Raw genomic sequence first — 19,332 nt, 5'->3', positions numbered from 1 at the left:
GCAGCTGCTTGTCTAACACACTCACGATGCAAACATGTTTCTCGAATGGTTAAAAAATATTATTCCAAGTAAAGGTAACGTCTTCTTAAGGTAAGTCCTAATGGAAAACGATAAATATGGGTAACATGAACTGGCCTGTACGTTTAATTTTTAATAGCATAACATAACAAAAAAAGAAGAAGCAGTGAACAATTACAGGAATTGATTTTTTTTTTCAACTAAGAAAAAACAGATTTATAAGATTTATGTGACATGAGTGATATTTATAGTGATATATATTTATGCATCCAAAATTGAGCTTGACCAATATCTGCAGCGGCTCACATGGACAAGCCAAATGGCTTCCAGAGAAAAGTTTTATGTTCAGACAAAATAAACAATTAGCTATTTGGCCACAATGACACAAGGTAATGCCTTTAAGCTGAAGGAGACTGTACTAACTATCTAGCATGGTGGTGGTAGCACCATTTCCTAAGGCTGTTCTGCTGTCATTAGTTCTGGTGTATTGCACAAAATAGATGTAATAATAAAAAGGGGGGATTAACTTCAAATTCTTCAGTGATTCTTGACAGTGATCTGAAGTGCACATCAAAAGCGGTTTTGGAATGGATAACGCATACTAACATTAAACTTCTCAAATGGCCATCCCAAAGCCCCAAACTTAATCCTACTTAAAAATTTGTGGGCTGCATTTAAAAGCTGTGTCCATTCAAGAAAACCAACCAATTTAAATGAACTCTACCAATTCTGCCAAGAAGAGTGTTCAGATATTCATCCAGTTTCATCCAGTAAATGTTGCACCAACATTTAACCCAGTATCACTGCGCTTGTATGCATATATTTTCTACTTTGCACACCTAACATACAGTGCAATAGTATAGCATCAACTTCATTTCATAAGAGGAGTAGAGATTAAAGCTGGTAATATATACAAAAGTATATCCATCCATTCACTTCCGCTTATCCTTTTCAGGGTTGCAGGGGGCGCTGGAGCCTATCCCAGCTGTCATAGGGCGAGAGGCGGGGTACACCCTGGACAGGTCGCCAATCTGTCGCAGGGCTAACACACAGAGACAGACAACCATTCGCGCTCACATTCACTCGCACATTCACACCTAGTGGCAATTTGGATTATCCAATTAAGCTATCCCCACAAGCTGCATGTTTTTGGACGGTTGACATCTTACTTTGACCCAGAAATCAGTTCGGGCTAATAAAAATGCGAAATAAAAATTACTTTATCAAACTCATAAATAATAATCATCATGTAATAAAGTGAGCAGTGACCAACTGCCTTGTTATCAGCACCACAGTTCAAAAGTCAGCATGCATGTTCATATCGGAGGGGACAGAAGCAGATTAGTGCGTGTGTCTCAAGAAGGAAGTCACCTGGATTTTCAAATGTATACCATGTGCATCTACTAGGAGGCTGAGGGGTAGCACTGGCAGCATCAGTATTTTTTGCACTGCAGAAGCTGTAGTAGAATAGTTGCTATTAACATCAACATGGCTGTTTTTTTTTATCATTTGGCAACACCTTTTTTCCTACGTGTGCTTCCCAGCTGTGCTTGTTCCTGAAGCAGAAGTTGTTCAGAGATTACCACAGTGCCTGATGTTGTCTTTCCCAGTGTTAGACAACTCAACGCATTTCTTAGACTGAACATCTCCAAGGTCCAATAAACCTGCAGAGTCCTGTTGAATTTTGGGATATTTTTTGTCTCGTGGATGAATAGGAAGAATATATTGGAGGGGGTTTGGAGCTCCTCCTCCTCCTCTCATATCTGAATGGACAAAAGCTTTTCCCCTTTGGGTTTCAGGCCTATAATGTGGACATTAGCGGAGCAACAACTTTCACCATGCGGTTTCTGCCCCATTGTAGCTCCACAGGTGCGTTTTTATGTCTCTTACGGATAGATTATGTTTTAATGCAAGCACTGTGTTTGAATGAGTGTGAGGGTTTTTTCTTTTATTATGCTGTTTGTCATAAATGTATTTCTGTGACTTAGTTTATGTATTTTGTATGTATTTACACCCTATGTTACTGCTATATAAATGTAAGTACTTACATTAAAGAATGCAACAAATGCAAGATTGTTTTAAAAGGTTAAAATTAGGTTTTGAAAACTTAATTTCAACTAGATAGCAAGAGTTTTTGGATTTGGTTAAGACAGCTCGTGCTCAGAGTTACATATTTAACTATCATCAGACAGATCTGACCTTGTAGTATTTAAAATGTATTTTTTATGCATGCACGTACACAGTATTACATTTTGTGAAGGATTCGAAATTTTAGGATCATAAATTTCTGTCTGTGTAGGTTTGTGCTCACAAATGTGTGTGACGGTAAAATTTAATAAGTTATGCTTGTAAAAAACATTTTTTTTAATATTCATGATAATATGGTAATAATAATAATAGCTGATTTATGTCAACCTGTGCACTTATAAAATGATGTTTCCTAAATTGTTTTGCTCTCATATCTTTTAGCATTTTGTTCTGCTTCACCTCCACAGCCATTTGAAATTTTCCATTGTTCGACACACAGAGGAACAGATGAACCAGCACCTAATGCAGCCCTTCCGTCAGTGCACAGAGAGAACAGACAATACCAGCCATATTACAGGGGCTGCTGCTCACACCGAGGGCTTAATTCAAGTAGAAAGATTTATGTTAACAGAGAGCAGCCATACTTCCCAGGCCTAAATGAAGTGTACTTCACTTTACTGCCAGCCTTTTAGTTTTAAGTGACCTTTAGAGCTTTACCTGATGGATATAGATATGTGCTGTGAGCAGTTCAGTTAAACACTGATTTTTAGTCTAGGTATCTTAGAGAAGCACTCATAGAGCCCTTAGATGACTTAAAGAAAGTGATTTGGATTTAAAATGTAACCAAAATTTATAATAATATGTAATATGAAGCTATAACTTGGTTAGCATGATATCTTAAAGGTGAAAATCGTTTGTTCCCTCCAACAGATACAATATATACACCACAGGTATATACGTACCTGTGCTTTGAGTGACTGATATCTCATTATGTAATTTCAAAGGTATTTCTGTCTTGTTTTCAGATCAGTGGAGCACACACTGCTACGTGCTATGTTTGTTCCTCCTCATCAACTGCTTTGGAGCAGCTTCTCCCCTTTATGCTCCTCCCGCGCCAACAGGTCTCCTCTCTGCTTTCTCTGCCACACAAACCAGTAGCGTGGTGGGAGGCAAGCAGAAGGCAGTGACCTTCAACAGGCTCGTGGTCAACATTGGAGGGGATTTCAACCCAGACACTGGCCACTTCCGCTGTCGCATCCCCGGGGCTTACTATTTCTCCTTCTCTGTGGGGAAATTTCCCAAAAAAATGCTTTCTGTCATCCTGGTGAAGAACGGAGAGGAGGTGCAGGCTATAGCTTATGATGACTTCCGCAAGAAAGGGAGAAAAGTTCAGAGCCAAAGTCTTATGATCGGTTTGAAGAAAATGGACATAGTGTGGTTGCGCTTGCAGCCTAGCCCCCAGTATGCTTTGTACAGCAACGCTGGGCCTTACATCACCTTCTCAGGTTACCTGGTCTATCCTGATGCCATGGCAACCAGCTACATCAGCAACCACTTGTCTACACCTGCTCTACCCTACCCAAACTGTCCACCTCAGGTCAGAGGCCAGAGAGAGCAGCCACGGTCTGCCTTCTCAGTAGCACGGACATCAACTCTCATGGGTCACAGCATCTGGACACAAGAAAAGCCACCAATCACCTTTGATGTAGAATATGTCAACATAGGGGGCCATTTCAACAAAACCTCTGGCCGCTTCACCTGCCACTTCCCAGGGGTGTACTTCTTCGCCTTCACTGTGGGGAAACACCCTCGTAGGGCTGTTTCAGTGAAGCTGATGACCGGGAAGGGCGAGGTGCAGGCGATGGTGTTTGATGATGACACATCAAAGAGAAGGGAAATGCAGAGTCAGAGTTTGTTGCTGTCTCTCAGCAGGGGCGACAGCGTGTGGCTGTACAGTCAACAGGATGAGCGCTTTGCTGTTTACAGCAACCAGGGCAGGTACACCACGTTCTCAGGCTTCCTGGTTTATCCAGATACAGAAACACCTGCCACCAGCCAGGAGGACAGAGGTCACCTATAAATGTCTTAAGGTTGTAGCTGTTTTTTGTTCCCAGCCTGCAGTTTATCTCCACGTCAGTGAGTCAGGTAGAATATTTAAACTGTGGTCAGCATAGTTTAACAGATTCCTCTCTCTCTTTCTTTTTGTAACATTTTGTTTGTTTTTATTAAACAGTGTTATTTTAAAAGGTAACATTTGTTGCCACCAGATGGTGCTATGATACAGCTAAGTGCAATGTTCTCTTAGAAAATCTGTGATACAGTTTGGGTTTAGGTGCACAGATACAACTATCTGAGAATTTTCATTTTAAAAAAGTGAACATTACATGACAAAAAGAACCATTGTAAATGATGTAAAGTTTATTCAAATTTATGTACTACAAAATGTAGACTTAGAGTTGCACCATGTTAAAGTTATTTAACTTTTATTTGTAGAACGATCTGATTAAATGATTTGTGTGCATTTTGGGAAAATGATAAATAAATTTCCTTAGATTAGTTTTACATATGTTATTTTTTTCTTCTAAATCAAACAAATGCTGGTTTGTGGATGAAAATAAACCTAAGATAAACCTAAAGATCAGACACGGGGCGATCGTGGCTCAAAAGTTGGCAGTTTGTCTTGTAATCGGAAGGTTGCCGGATTGAGTCCCGGCTCCGACAGTTTCGGTCGTTGTGTCCTTCACCAAGACACTTCACCCGTTGCCTACTGGTGGTGGTCAGAGGGCCCGGTGGCACCAGTGTCCGGCAGCCTCGCCTCTGTCAGTGTGCCCCAGGGCAGCTGTGGCTACAATATAGCTTGCCATCACCAGTGTGTGGATGACTGAATGTAGTGTAAAGTGCTGTAAAAAAAAAGTCCATTTACCATTTAATTAAGGATTTTTATAACATATTATAACACGGCACTATATTATAACATCTGATAAATCTCTTTCCAAACATGAATTCCTAAATGTTGCCATTTCTACTTAAGCTCTTAAAGCTTCTGATTCACAGCACCATTACCACCAGAAAGAGAAAAAGAGCCAAACATTTATCTTAAATAATCTTTATTGGCTATTAGAAAATTGGTTAAAACATGCAAAAAAAAAAAAAATCCCTCAGTCACGGCCCTCTAATTGAGACGCCTTTGTTTGGCCAGATGGCTACCTACAGGCATAAATAAGGAATAAAAAGTCAATGTTTCTGGAAGATGTAAAAATGAAAGATTATACAAATATGATCAAGCAGAAAAGGTGACAATGTTTTTTTGGGGGGGTTTGCTTACTCTTTATTGAATAACTGCATCCCAGATGTTGTGACTAACTATTATGAAAACTATTTCCAGGTAAACCCTTTTTTTCTTGAAAATATTTATTCAGGCAGATCGTAGGATTCACCCATTATCACACTTAATCTAAGCCTTCCACTTCTTAGGAGCACCACCGTGGCTTTCCAGTGTTTGTACTTGTTTGACTAATCAATGTTTTGCATGATATACACAGTAAAAAAAAAAAGGTTGGCCAAATCACAATATTTGAACAGGAGCCTCTTTGTCTGTGAATGGTTAAAAATAATAGAGTAATCCATGAGAAAGGCACAAGCAGCACTCTAAACCAATCACTACATGACTAATGCCAATGTCATGGCTTCACAACAGAGGCTGGGAAAGGACTGTAAGTGTGAGCTATGATGTTGTCTTGTAAGTTAATGTCCACATTATGACCCCTGTGTTACCGCCTTCTTCTCTCGTCCTGGCCCGTCACTGCACATCCCAGATCTCACAGAGCAGCGGGGTAAATTTGTGGTCGTTCGTTCTCCAGGATGTGAGCAACTCCGTGTGGAAGTGGTTGAGCGTTCTCAGCTCTGTCAGACGGCCCAGGAGACAAGCGAAGTACTGCGGCTCCCGCGGATGCTGCAGGGCGCACAGCTTCCTCAGCACATCCAGCATGGGCTCCTGAAGTCTCTCAACAGCCTGCTGATCTTTGACATAAGGCCGATCTGGAGAGGAATAGAGTGGATAGTGATCATCATCGTCTTCACAGAAATCAAAATTTGAATCAAATATTACTTTAGGAAACAACAAAATACATCCAAATCAATGCCCTTAACACTATTTTTGGGGGGCTCACCTGGTGTCAGGATGGTTACGGCAGTAAGGAGAGCCTGTTCCTCCGGTGCCATGTGGAGTTTGCTGATGCTTTTGTAAAAGCTGAATATGGGTGTAATGAAGTCCTGTGATATACCTGCAGAAAAAGAAAGCAACATATTTTTTTTCTAATAAAATAAAAAGTTTTATATATAAAGTCAGTGAATAGTAAATAAACAAGTCCTCAAAGTAAGAAGCCATCTCTTAAGCTTTGGTTTAATTACTTAAGTCCAGACACTTTTCTTTGCAAGCTCCTTTGACTACAATGACCTGGATGACTGAGAACCTTCACAGACATACTTAAAGTAGAGTAATTCAATTTCTGTTGTTGTTGTTCATGTTGTGGAAGAGCCAATAAACATGTTTATGCTGACTGGAAGTGCTCTAAACACAGTAAATTGACCTTCCCAAATTAATAATAAAAAGTCTTTGATCTGCAGCTCTACGCAGACAATGTTAGTCTGTGCACTAACTTGATGGATAATAAAGGATTGTCGATGCTGCTGAAAGCTGGCGAGGTTTTATAGTTTTAAGACGCACAGAGACGGCCTGTTTTATGTAACAGCCTGTACTTTGACCAGGATAATCTATAATGTTGTATTATACTATTCATTTTATTTATTTAAAAGATGCTGTAACGTTTTTCATGTAAAATACATTCAGTTTTAAGCTTTTACAGCTAATATGATCAAAGACTGGAGTCTCTCAAAGTTAAATCAAAAACACATATACAGGGTCTGAGGTGGATGTGCTCTGCTGCATTGTGGTGAGAAGAGTGATGAGGAGGTAGATGAAGGTGTGAGAGAAGCGAGGCAAACGAGAGAGCGAAGAAAGAGTTTTTATGAGTGAATTGTATTCAGTACGTGAAGCCATCAGCAATTACGACACAATTATTTGCAGTTAATCATAGATCTTATCCTTATCCTAGCCCTGCGTCAGATTGGTGACCTGTCCACAGTGTGCCCCGCCTCTTGCCCTATGGTAGCTGGGATAGGCTCCAGCCCCCCGCCCCCCACAACCCTGATAAGGATAACCAAAAGAGAATGGATGGATGGATGGATGTAGAATACTGTGCAGCACAGTCATACCAGGCTCATTCACCTCCAAATCATAATTTCTAAAACCTTTTCTGCCTTTCTCTGGTTCTAAGCAGCGATTAAATAATAATCATATTTCATATACACATTTCAAACTACTCTCTATATTATTTAAAAGTTTTTGTTTAGTATGCTCTTGCACATTGGCAGCACTTCCTGATATTAAAGCTCTTCAGCTAGCGGAGGGTGCCTGTCTGCTCGGGCACATCATCGAGCTTTCAGAAATGCCAGCAGGGCTCAGAGGGAGAGAAGTGGACAATAGCACTTCTGATGTTTTGATAAGAAACAATGGCCTCCTCAGACAGCTTTGATCACTTATTCTCCCAGACTGGCCTTTACTGTGAATATCTCTTATAGGCACTATTCACACCAGAGCAGCACTGAGGGACCCAGTGACGCGCACACACGCCTGCCATCACCGCTGCTGTCTGTCTAACTGTCCAACCTGGTTGACATAATGACACCCCACATTAATATAGATGTTTTTTTTTCTTTTAAAGGAGACAACACAGGGGACATATGAGCAAAAATCTATAGGTTTGGATTAAAACAGCAGAAGAAACTCATGCGCTGTAATAAATTAATCCCAGAAAAGCCACTCTCCTTTAATCTGCAAGCATGGATGCACATGTAGCGCCAAACGGAGTGAAACAATAGCCAGTGAAGGTGTGTGCTCATGTGTAATCTATACCCAGCCAGAGATCAACAGGTCAGCATACGTAACCGACACAGATCAAATATTAATCAAGGACCTGAAAGACTTAGCTGCTTGGCTGCAGAAGACCAAGGCTGCTGAAGGTCATGAAGCAAGAGCTGCACACATAAAAACCTGCATCTGCTATAACTGCTGAATTTACATTTATCAGTGCTGCTGTAGACTCACCACTCTTCCGTATCCTCTCCTCTAAAAGTTGCGCGTATCCAGTGGGCATCTTTTTGCTGAAAACCTGAACTGAGCGCAGATATGTGGCTTCCACAGCTGAACCCTTCAGCAGAGCAATCTGATCTTCGTGATCCAGAGACAGAAACCCTATGACAGACATAACACTTGTCATTACAACAGGCAAGATACTGTGTTTTTACTTAACGTACTCTCCCAGCATCTGTCATGCCTCTGTCCATGACCTTAAGATAACACTGCAGTGTGCTCTACAGGATTGGTAAAAAGAAAAAAGAATTACCTGGAATACTTTTTGTAAACTCCACCAAAACTTGAACTTGACTTGTTGCCACTTCTGTCAGTAGAAGAAAGTTTTCATCTGCGCTGTACTGTTCTTGTAGCTTCAGGAAAAAACAGCGGGAAAAACAGATCAGAGGGAAGAGGGAGCAAACAGCAAACTAATACAACAGTCTTGGCGGCATGTAGTCATGCAAACATTATTTCACCCAACAAGCTGGTGCTGCTTGTCTGATGTCTGTGCATACAGGTTTTATTTTCTTAGCTGCATTCCCCGCAGCCAGTTTTCATCAGCACTGTTCCCCTGGTTATTTAATATCAATATTTCTGTTTCGTACCAGCTTTTTAGCAAAATCTTGAGGAATCTGATGTTTGTTGTAAGCATCCACGATGAGTTTCATGAGTGCCTGCTGCTCTTTGGTGAGTTCAACCTTTTCCTGGATTTAAAGAGAAAATCAAAAACAGCCCATCATTAAGCGGTGACGTCTTCTGTGCCTGTTTGAGAGCATCAGCGAGCTCTGAGGACATCTGCAGATGTTGAGGTTACCTTTGACAGTCTGGTGGTGGAGGTGACCTGCTTGTTGTCGACATTCTCTGGCCCCTCCGTCTCATCCCCAGTCGACTGTCCTGGGGAGGCCTTGGTGTTCTTCCGCAGCCTTTTAGATTTACACTGGATCTCTGTCAGCAGGCCTGTCAGTAGCGACGAAGGATTCACTTTGCGTGTTAAATACCTTGCAGGTTTTTAATGCAGTGGCAGTGCTGAATGTTTATTTTCATCTAGGATGGCTTTGGTCAAACTATGTGCAACAAGCAGGCAGATTACTGCAACTCTTGCTGTTTACTATTTTAACATCACATCATAATGCATATATGTGAACTGCACTCTACTAAATGTGACTCCTTTTCTATCTTATTCCTTCCACAAAACACTGCAACTGCCTCTACTTTAGATTTCTCTGATCAATTGCATAATAAGTTTACACTTAAGAGAAGCGAGAAGAGAAGCGTTCTCAGTTACCATCTGTCTTCTCACATTTTGATCAAAAATCTAACTCACTAGTCTCTTGTTGAGGCAGCAGATAGAGAGAGTCGTGAATGCCTTTCACCCTGCATTATTCATCACATCTTCTCTGTACTATTTATGAGCAACAGGAGTCCAGCCTCTCATTCTTCTCTTTTCAGCTGACAGCTCTATAATAGACCCCAATAATCCTCTAATACCCAGTTTCAGAAACGTGGGTGCTCCTATTTACAGGTTTTGCCTTCAGTTTGAGGTAAGCTAAGCATTTGAAACTATAGAGACAACTGAGAAACATCAACTTAAGGCAAAAATCACTTTAGCAAATGTGTCATGTTCTTATTTTTTTAAATGCAGCTTAAACAGATAAACAGATGTTTGTACTGTGTGATATATACTGACATGTAATCCCCCATTAAAATCCAACAGCCCATGTCAGAATGGAAAATGTACACTTATATTTAGCAGTCTCTCTTAATCATAATAAGTAGATGTTACTGTGGGAACACGTTAAAGCTCTTTAAAAAAAAAAAATCCCTGTTTCGGCATCCTCTAATGCAGCGATACTCACATTCTGCCAGCATGCCCATCTCCTTGCACTTTCTCAGCCGGCACTCCTGGCATTTCCGGCGCATGTACATGTCCATCTCGCAGTTTCCGCCACTCTTGCATTTGTACACAGCGTTTTTGGTGATGCTCCGTCTGAAGAAACCTGGACGTAGTAAAAATAAAAATGTATTAACAACAAGGGACGCCGATATGTTATGATCTTTAATGCGCACATGAGTGTTTGCCACTGGATTTTTAGGGAATTTGACACAACGTTCCTAAACCCCCAACCTCACCCTGAAAGGTCGTGGTGGATCAATGCGCCTCTCTAAGCCCGGTTGTGCTGGAGAGCTTTTTTTTCCTGTTAAAAAGCAAGTTTTTCCTTCCCACTGTCACCAAGTGCTTGCTCATAGGGAGTCATGTAATTGTTGGGGGGTTTTTTTAATATCGTTATCATCATTGTAATATAAAGCTCCTTGAGGTGATGGATGTTGTAAATTTGCAATATATCAGTTGAACTGAATGCTCAGAATCTACCTTTATACTAGATAAGCCCAAAAAAGAGCTGATTAAACAATGATCATTCCTTAAAGTTATTTTGTGTTATCTTAATCCTTTACAGTATTATTTAGGCTGTGAACATTTAGCAACTGACAGAAAGAAAGGAGAGGCTAGATAAAGGCAAAAAAATGTATTTTAACTAAGAGCTATAAAAAATCTTGGAAGCTTGTTTAAATTACCTGGGAAAAAATCATCCATGACTGAAAATTTCAGGTAATTATCTCATAACTTAGAGTTTGTTCAGAATTTTGACATACCTAACTCAAAATCTCGATTAACCCAAAAGTTCAACTTTGTTCTGACCGGCATTTTTTTTTCCACTGGCAGAAACAAAGCTTCCATAATCTGCATCGATAAGTTGTGTGAGTTATTAATCTCTGGCTCTCTTCCACAGTGCGTCTTTTGTCTTGTCTCCCTCCCCTTATCCCCAACCAGTCTTGTCAGATGGCTGTCCCTCCCTGAGCTTGGTTCTCCCGGAAGTTTCTTACTGTTAAAAGGAAAATTTTCCTTCCCACTGTCACCAAGCTCTTGCTCAGAGGAGGTCTTCTGATTGTCAGAGTTTTCTCTGTATTGCAATTTAAAGCACTTTGTTGTTGTAGTGATTTGGCGCTATACAAGTAGAACGCAACTGAACTGAGATGAACTGAAGTGAATGGAGAGACGAATGCTGTGGCGTTTGTTACTCTGACTGGCAAAAATGAAAAAAATAAAAGTTATGTTACAGCTTCTGTATCAGGTTGTGACACAAGTTATGTTATTTTAAAAAAAAAGAACTCATTACAGATAATAAGTGGCACATTTTATATGTGGAAAAATAACCCTGTTAAATACAACTCAAGAATTTGAGTTTTTTCTTTAATATTTGAGTGACACATATATTCTTATAGCATTAAAAAGCTAATTTCTGCTAATATAAGGTATGAAGTTATCAGTGCTATAATGTGTGTGTCATTACTTTTGCTTATGCTGAATACTTTTGATTTGTTTTTTTTGTGGTATTGGTACTTAGAAAGTAAATAAAGGATCAGCTCCAGATTCCAGCTTTCTATAAATGATAGTGTTACTATACTTGGAAAAACTCGAGTTACTGCTTCACTAACTGTTCTAATTTAGCTGTATATTGAACCCAACTGGGTTTAATCCAAACACCACACTAATAAGTTATACCTGGAGTACTGACATGCACTCGCACACACTCACACACACGCTCAGAATAACCGTGGAACAGTTAGCAGACATTCTGACATCATTAAGCACAATGGCATGCAGTAGAGTAACTGAGCTCAGGTTGCTCGTGCATTGTACAGCCGAAAGCTGAGAAGGAACCCAATCTGGTGGCAGTACCAGGTAGACCTGAGCCTATTCTCAGTCAAATGGCAGGACAGGTCAGCAGCCACACTCCTGGCATTGTCCCACTTCACAGTGTGGAATTACACTTATATCGTTTCACCCTGTTGTTTGGCAGGATCCACACCAAATCAACAGTAGGGGTGGTGGGAAAAAATCGATACTGTGTAGTATCGTGATATTTTGTTTGCTAATAATATATCGATACAGGGACAGCAGAAATCGATATTTTGTTACAAAAAAGGTTTTTGTGCTCTGACTTCAGAGCATGTTGATCCTTTGTCTGAGCAAGAATCCTGACATTCCTTCACTGTCCAAATTTGTTAAACTTTTTTTTGGCAGCAATAAACATGACAGTTTACTTATTTTAATTTAAGACATGTTTTATTTTAATTAAGTTTAAAACTTTTTTATTTAATGTAAAATTATATTTTGTTTTAATTTACTTTCAAATTCTTCAGTTGCTGAATGGGCTGCATAGTTTTCATAAATTTCATAGTTCAGAATAGCTATAATTGTACCAGATGGTTGCATTCAGTTAAGTTGGACTAGATTGTAATACAAACAGTTCAGTTTGTCAACATTAAAACTGACTGAAATGAGAGAAAGACTGAGTGCGAGACTTTGATATTAGATAAAATGAATATTGATAAAGTTTACCTTTATGTACAGAATCTGAATATCGCAAAATATTTTAAAAAATTGCAATAATATCGTATCGTGCGTTAAGTATTGTGATAATATCGTAACGTGGGATGTATGGTGATTCCCACCTCTAATCAACAGTGTCATAAAGACATGGTGACAGCAGAGTGGTGGCCTTCAGCAGTTCATCCCCAAGTTAATGATTTGTAAAAGGGACAAAAAGAGTTGTAAAGTCCTTGCTCTTATTGTAAGATTGCCTAATTTTATTGTTTTTTGTTACCTTAAAATCAGCTTCAAACCCTTCAGTGTATGATTGCATAGTTAACCTCCTGTCCTTGAAGGGTTATTAAATACGAAATAAATGGTATTTTGTTCTCAGTGTACAGCAGCTGTAAAGGATAACAGATTAAAAAAACAGTTTTTACAGGAACTGAGTAAGGTATCAGGTCCAGCATTGGAGCCGCTTACATGGGCATTTCAAACTGTTGAAGACGTCTGGAATTAACAAGATTGTAAAAGCACATGTTTTCTCTTCTCTATTTGTTTGAACTGTAGATTTAAACACATCGTCATCATGGTTAGACCCCTTAAAGTCAACAGCTAAACACAATAACATGATGTTGGAATTTGGGGCAAATGTCATTCAGCTTGTTATTATGCAGTTGCACACTAGACACACAGTCAGTCTTAGATGAAAAATGGTCTGTATTTGTATAGCGCTTTTACTAGTCCCCCCTAGGGACCCCAAAGCACTTTACACACCCAGTCATCCACCCATTCACACACTGGTGGAGGCAAGCTACAGCTGTAGCCACAGCTGCCCTGGGGCAGACTGACAGAAGCGAGGCTGCCATATCGTGCCATTGATGAAGTGTCTTGCCCAAGGACACAACGACCGAGACTGTCCGAGCCGGGGCTCGAACCGGCAACCTTCCGATTACAAGGCGAGCTCGCAACTCTTGAGCCACGATCGCCCCTTTGTAAAATATTTTTTTTAAAGTGGAGATATTCTTGTTCGTGTTGCTGTTCTTATGTTTGACACCCCTGCACTAAAGCATTGTGAAGCCACTGCAGAAGTACCTTTACTTCTTTCTAATGGCTAGCAGGGGCAACTCCTCCAGGTACAATAAGAAATACGACTGCATTGAAAAGCTGGTAATTTTGTCATTAGTTTATGGTCTCAATTTCAAAAGAAGATTAATCAACCACAATATGCTTTAGGATAAGCCAACCTTTTCATTACCAGGTCGCTCCCATATGAGTATGCAGATTCCATCAGTTCCCACCCCTTACTCATGATATCCGGTTTGAGTCACCGAGGCCATGACATTGAAATTGCTCTGCTTGGGCCTTTGTAACAGGACATTGTGGACCAACGCCTATGTCAGTGTGCCCCAGGGTGGCTGTGGCTACAATGTAGCTTGCCATCACCAGTGTGTGAATGTGTGTGTGAATGTGTGTGTGAATGGCTGGATGACTGGATGTGTAAAGCGCTTTGGGGTCCTTAGGGACTAGTAAAGCGCTATACAAATACAGGCCATTTACCATTTTTACCATTTACCAACGGATGATGTCACCATGGTTATGTATTATTTTTTAGGATGTCTGTGCTTTCACTAAAGTAAAGGATTTTATTGCTTTATTCTCCACTGTATTCAACCCTGTTTTTATTCGATCAAAATTTTCCATTTCCCATGAGGCCCACCCATGTCATCCTTGATAAGTCACCACATTTAGAAAATCCCTAAATTGCTAGTGTCTTTCAGCTCCACCAACTGCTCTTATCATTACACTGTAAAGAAGACAGGCTATTTAGAGTAACAGTTACGGTTAAGGATTACACTGCTGTTTCCTGTTCTACGTCTCACCTTTACATCCTTCACAAGTGAGAGCATTATAGTGGTATCCAGAGGCCTTGTCTCCACATACAACACACAGTTCCTCCCCTTTAACCCTTCCAGCTTGTGACAGGTGCCGGCTTCTCTTGCACACAGCCGGCACAACAGAGGAGCCCTCCTCCATCTCCGCCTCATAGCTGCCCTCGAGGGGTCCTTTCCTCAGTTCATATATCCCTGTGTGTGAGTACCATTCGTCTCCATTATACTGTGGGTAGTAGTTCTGAGTGGAATAGTATGGAGTGGAAGACACTGTTGGCTCCATGAATTGATACTGCATGCTGGGATAGCTGGTGAAGGGTAAGATGTCGGGATCCTGCAGGAGAGGGCTGCCTTGATCTGTGAGGATATCTAAGAGAAGAAGAGAAATGATATGTGGCTTCATCTTAGTCAAATGTAATCAGAGACGCAGTACAGTTGTTGCAGTTTTAATATGAACAAGTTGCTTGAATAATAAAGTTCCTTGAAAAGCTAAAGTGTCAAAGTGTTAAAATATTAAAAGAAAAGCTTTGCAACGGTTGACTCCTGCCTTTAAACTAGCTTTACTAAAGGCAAGGTAAATCCAAAACATACAATCACCACAATGGTAAAAGAAAAATTCCAACCATAGAGAATTAGTAGACTCTTACATGACAGTAACACTGGGACGACCAACAGATTACATGACAAAGGATAAAGACAGACAGGGAGGACAATCAGGGGACGTGGAAACAGCCAGAGACCAAGACACAGGTGAACAGACTGAGATAATCAGCCAGGAGAGGGAAGTAGAAGCAGACACATGATACAAGAGGCAACTATTGTAAAAATAAATAAATAAATAAAACAGGAAGTAGGAACAACACCTAAGGAGAGAAACACAGACGCATAAATAAATTTGACACAGAGAAACTGGCGCAGGAGAGTAAACAGAAAATACTGAGGCAACAACGTAACTAAATATGTTAGGGAGCGGATGAAGAACTGAAGGCTCAAAATACAAAAGTATATACATCAAGATAAAGCTACAAGCTAAAATTCAAGAAAAGAATATCAAATAAACCGTCATATAGAAATCCAAAAATCGAAACTCTGCTTTCAAGAATTGTAAACCGTGACAGTTAAACAAAGTTGAAGGTTTAACTACTTTCTCATAACATATACTATAAACCCATAAATGATTAACAACCTGCTTACACAGAGCACATTGTGGCCTTTTGAACACACTAGCGCAACGAACAAAATTACACATTTGCAAGTGATATCCAGTCGAAGAATGTTAACAGGATCGTACTTTTGGTTCATTATTACATACTTATGAGTTTTATAACCTTCATATAAAACTTATCAGGGATGACTACTGCCAAGACAACACAATGCAATCATCTCTTGACTAAAATGACTGTGAAATGTTCAATTTTGCTTTTAAAGCCATCAGACCACCTAATACTAACAGAATATCAGTATAGTATAATGTAACACTGACCTCTTGAAGACTTAGTCTGGACCATGGCCATTTCTGTGAGCCCAAACACACAGATTATTTTGAAACTTTGCTCTCTGATTCACACTGTCTGGCTGTGCTCTGTTGTTCAAGTCTATCTTTCCTTTTATTAACCAAAACAGTCATCTTCAATTTCTTCCTTTCGATCGGCGTGCTTTTCCCAAAAGATCTGAGTACAGTACCTACTGTAGCAACTTGGCACTTGCTTGAGTATTCCCAGAAAGAGCAAAGGTTGTCACAGCTACTTATTAACCACATAGTCACATTTCTTCACACTGCTACAAGTAGCCAGCTGATATCAGAAGTCATTTCCAGATGTGGACACAGGTACAAGCTGACTGCTACTGTTCAGTGAGCTTGAATTTGTGGACAGGTCAGATCCGGCTCATGCAATTGTTCGGAGGAATTTGAGCATCCATAAATGCTTTACAGGTGCTGGATGAGAGTCACCTATTGTTAGTTGATATTTTCATTCAAAATTAAGATCCGATTTCTAAAGTAGGCGATAGCAGGTGTGCAGAGTGTACTTTTTACCTTAAAAAAATAATTTTGTTCAGCTTGTTAGTGGAAGATTGGCGTTCTGTTGAGTTGTTACAGATCCTTAGTCACTGGCAGATAACTGACTATTGTGACAGAAAAATGTCACAAAGTAGCCTCAAACTATTAAATGTATCTGTTTGTTTACAGGTCACTGTGAATTAGTAATAAATCATCAATAAATTATATCTTTGCAAAAGGTCTAATATTCAGTTCTTGCTGAAACCCTGACTAGTGGCTGAGAGCCCACATAGTGATAGCTATTTGCTAAGCTTCGCTTTGGTTAAATCAGTTCACTGATACTCATGGTTGTGTTTGTACTGTCTGCACTCATGGCTCCTTCATCTGTACATAAAAACCTGTACAGAAACTTCTGTTCTAAAAATGTGCTAAAGAGTAGGGTGAAGGTTAAGGCTAAGACTGGGTTTTTATGGTGCATGCATGACTCATCTATTAATGTGTATTTACTCCAACGTTGTCTTTACTACAACTTAGCTTGAGTGATATCCTACTATTTCTCTTGTTACTTAGCACTAATTAGCAGGGATCCCCGTCTTTAAACTGCACTCAATGAGTCTGTCAATGTAGCCTGCCAAATAACCTTTCTACTGTTAGAACTGGAATTCAGCACTGCCCTCCTCTCATACAAATGTGATCACTTGTAGCTCCTAAAATCAAATCTGCAACAATTTCAAGCTTCAGAATAGTTCACAGACCCGTGCATGGGTGATGCCAGGGTGGCTACAGCCATCTTTTATATATGATTTCTTGTTTTATTGTTCTAAACACCAGTACAAGTTAAATGCAGAGATGATTTCCCCATGCTTGTACTGATTATAATTGCAAAGAAATTAGTATGCGAATGTTGTCACTTGCTCAGTTTTGATTTTGTCTTTCTGTAAACTTACCATAAAAGTGGGAACTCTCTAAGATGGAGAATTCATCGTTGGGTGGGAGCTGCAGTGGTCCCACCACATTGATGTCGGGGCCCATCCACTCATTCATTCAGGAGCGTTGTCTGTCACCGCCTCAGAAAACACAGGTTGGACTGGGCTGGAAAGCAGTCACACGCTTTGAATTTGGTGAGCTCTGTAACAAGCATGAAAAAGTGATTTGTCAACCGCGATGAAGCAACGCAAGTCCCTTAGACATCTGCGCCCCACTGGAATTAAAAATCATCTTGGGAGTCTCCACATCATTGCACCTGACAGGTCTCTCCCACGCTGGGAAGAGATGTTCGGTACTTCCCTACAGAGAGGTGGAGGATGAAGGTCAGATGACCAGACTGCCGCAGGAAGACCAAATCATGGAAAGAAGTCTGTTCTTTCTCTTTGTTATTGCCTGTCCCGTTACAGATTCATGTAAGACTGTGTCATTAGTATGACAAGATCATTGTCTTTGTTAATTTGATTTCACTGAACATATCATATGGAGGCCTCACCTGTTAGCAAAAAGCACTGCTTATTAAATCTTATATTAAAATCTGGACAGCTGAGGAGATTGAAAGCATCGCGTACAATATCTTAATACCAGTTCTCAAATGTGTCAGAGGCCTTTCAGCTGCTAGGGACAAAATATGTTCCCATGTGAGACATGACTTTTATAGACCTCACCAGCCACATTTTTAATTAACTAGGTGTAATTTCCCTTGAGTCTAAAGCTACCCACAAGAATTCAGAAACCCACTGCCCACACTTCAACCAAATCTTCAAACAATGCCACACCACAGCCTTAATAATAAGTCACCAGTAAATTAGAAATATGTTCGTTCTCAATCTCACAATTCTTACCTTCTCGTTGGCAGCTGAGGTTGAGTTCCTTCTTGCTGAATTTTTCCTTCCTGTGACTTTTTCTTTTCTTTTTCTTTTTCTTTTTTTTTTTTGGTTTGGGAGGGGGGAATATCCACGCTGTGAGCTACAACTCCATCAATACTTTCTAATGAACATTAAGCTGCTGATGCCTGGACATCAGTGGGACCATGTGTGACTAAGTTGGGGTCAGGGAGAAATGGATCGTGGTTATTAATTAACCCTCCTCCCTATCCAAGCCAAATCCCTCTTTATCTGAATAAGACAACAGGCTACCGCATGAATTCCCACCCACATACACAAACATCACACACATGGAGCCATATCCAGTCATTAGCATGACACAAAAACTGGTATGAGTGGGAGCCGGCCGAGTATAAGCCATGTCTGTTAATATCATCTAATAGTTTACTTGTAATAATGAAAGCCGGGGAGAGCTGTGGATTTTGTGGGATATGTTTGTTTTCCTTTACAATATTTTCATGAGTGCAAAAAAAAATTGAGGTATAATGGAAAACTCCATGGAAAACTCCTTGAACTGATTCTACCCATTTTATCATGTCATTGGAGTATGCAGTACCAGATTTGTTTGTTTTGGCACTCCGCAGACCCCAGGGTACCTGCCCTATTGTCTGTGTACATTCTAAGACGAGCATGCACTCTGGAAAATTTTCTTCTCTTTATAATTCTTAGTTTTCCCCAAAACAAGTTTAATCATTGATGGGTTGTTGCTCCATCCAAAGAGGCCCTTCTGAGTCAACAGACAGTCTCTTTGAAATAAACAGAACCTTTGCCATTGGCTGCTAACTGTTTGTGGACTATCTGCTCTGTGTTTAAGAGCATGTGAAGAATGAGCCAGCAGCTATAACTGTAAATGGATGGAAATAACTCCACTAAACAGAAGTTGCATATGTCTGTAATATTCAGAGCTCTTATAAGTATGGGCAATGTTACTTTAAAATAATTAGAGTTTATAATATGCC

General features: G+C 40.1%; 2 protein-coding genes across 4 annotated transcripts; one reads left to right on the top strand and one right to left on the bottom strand.

Moving 5' to 3' along the window:
• The first annotated feature begins 74 nt into the window (after window positions 1-74).
• Window positions 75-4,568, top strand: c1qtnf13 (C1q and TNF related 13). Its single transcript, XM_085168440.1, has 2 exons — window positions 75-1,887; window positions 3,072-4,568. Exons 1-2 carry the CDS (start codon window positions 1,857-1,859, stop codon window positions 4,124-4,126), a joined length of 1,086 nt encoding a protein of 361 aa, XP_085024566.1. The 5' UTR covers window positions 75-1,856; the 3' UTR covers window positions 4,127-4,568.
• Window positions 4,566-18,672, bottom strand: nr1h4 (nuclear receptor subfamily 1, group H, member 4). 3 transcript variants are annotated; one of them, XM_085168434.1, is made up of 10 exons: window positions 18,332-18,672; window positions 17,450-17,594; window positions 14,495-14,872; window positions 10,096-10,236; window positions 9,054-9,196; window positions 8,845-8,943; window positions 8,511-8,610; window positions 8,213-8,359; window positions 6,216-6,329; window positions 4,569-6,084 (listed from the first exon to the last, which is right to left on the bottom strand). In XM_085168434.1, exons 2-10 carry the CDS (start codon window positions 17,544-17,546, stop codon window positions 5,846-5,848), a joined length of 1,458 nt encoding a protein of 485 aa, XP_085024560.1. In that variant the 5' UTR covers window positions 17,547-17,594; window positions 18,332-18,672; the 3' UTR covers window positions 4,569-5,845. The 3 variants fall into 3 exon arrangements, with proteins under 3 accessions (XP_085024561.1, XP_085024560.1, XP_085024559.1); XM_085168433.1 differs by having other exon boundaries at window positions 4,570-6,084; window positions 17,450-17,630; window positions 18,332-18,670; XM_085168435.1 differs by lacking the exons at window positions 17,450-17,594; window positions 18,332-18,672 and adding an exon at window positions 15,987-17,412 and having other exon boundaries at window positions 4,566-6,084.
• Between the last annotated feature and the right edge of the window lie 660 nt (window positions 18,673-19,332).

The sequence above is a fragment of the Neolamprologus multifasciatus genome, chromosome 7 (genome assembly GCF_963576455.1).
Source record: "Neolamprologus multifasciatus chromosome 7, fNeoMul1.2, whole genome shotgun sequence".
In the NCBI taxonomy this organism is placed as follows: Eukaryota; Metazoa; Chordata; class Actinopteri; order Cichliformes; family Cichlidae; genus Neolamprologus; species Neolamprologus multifasciatus.
This window is presented reverse-complemented; position numbering and strand designations above follow the sequence as displayed.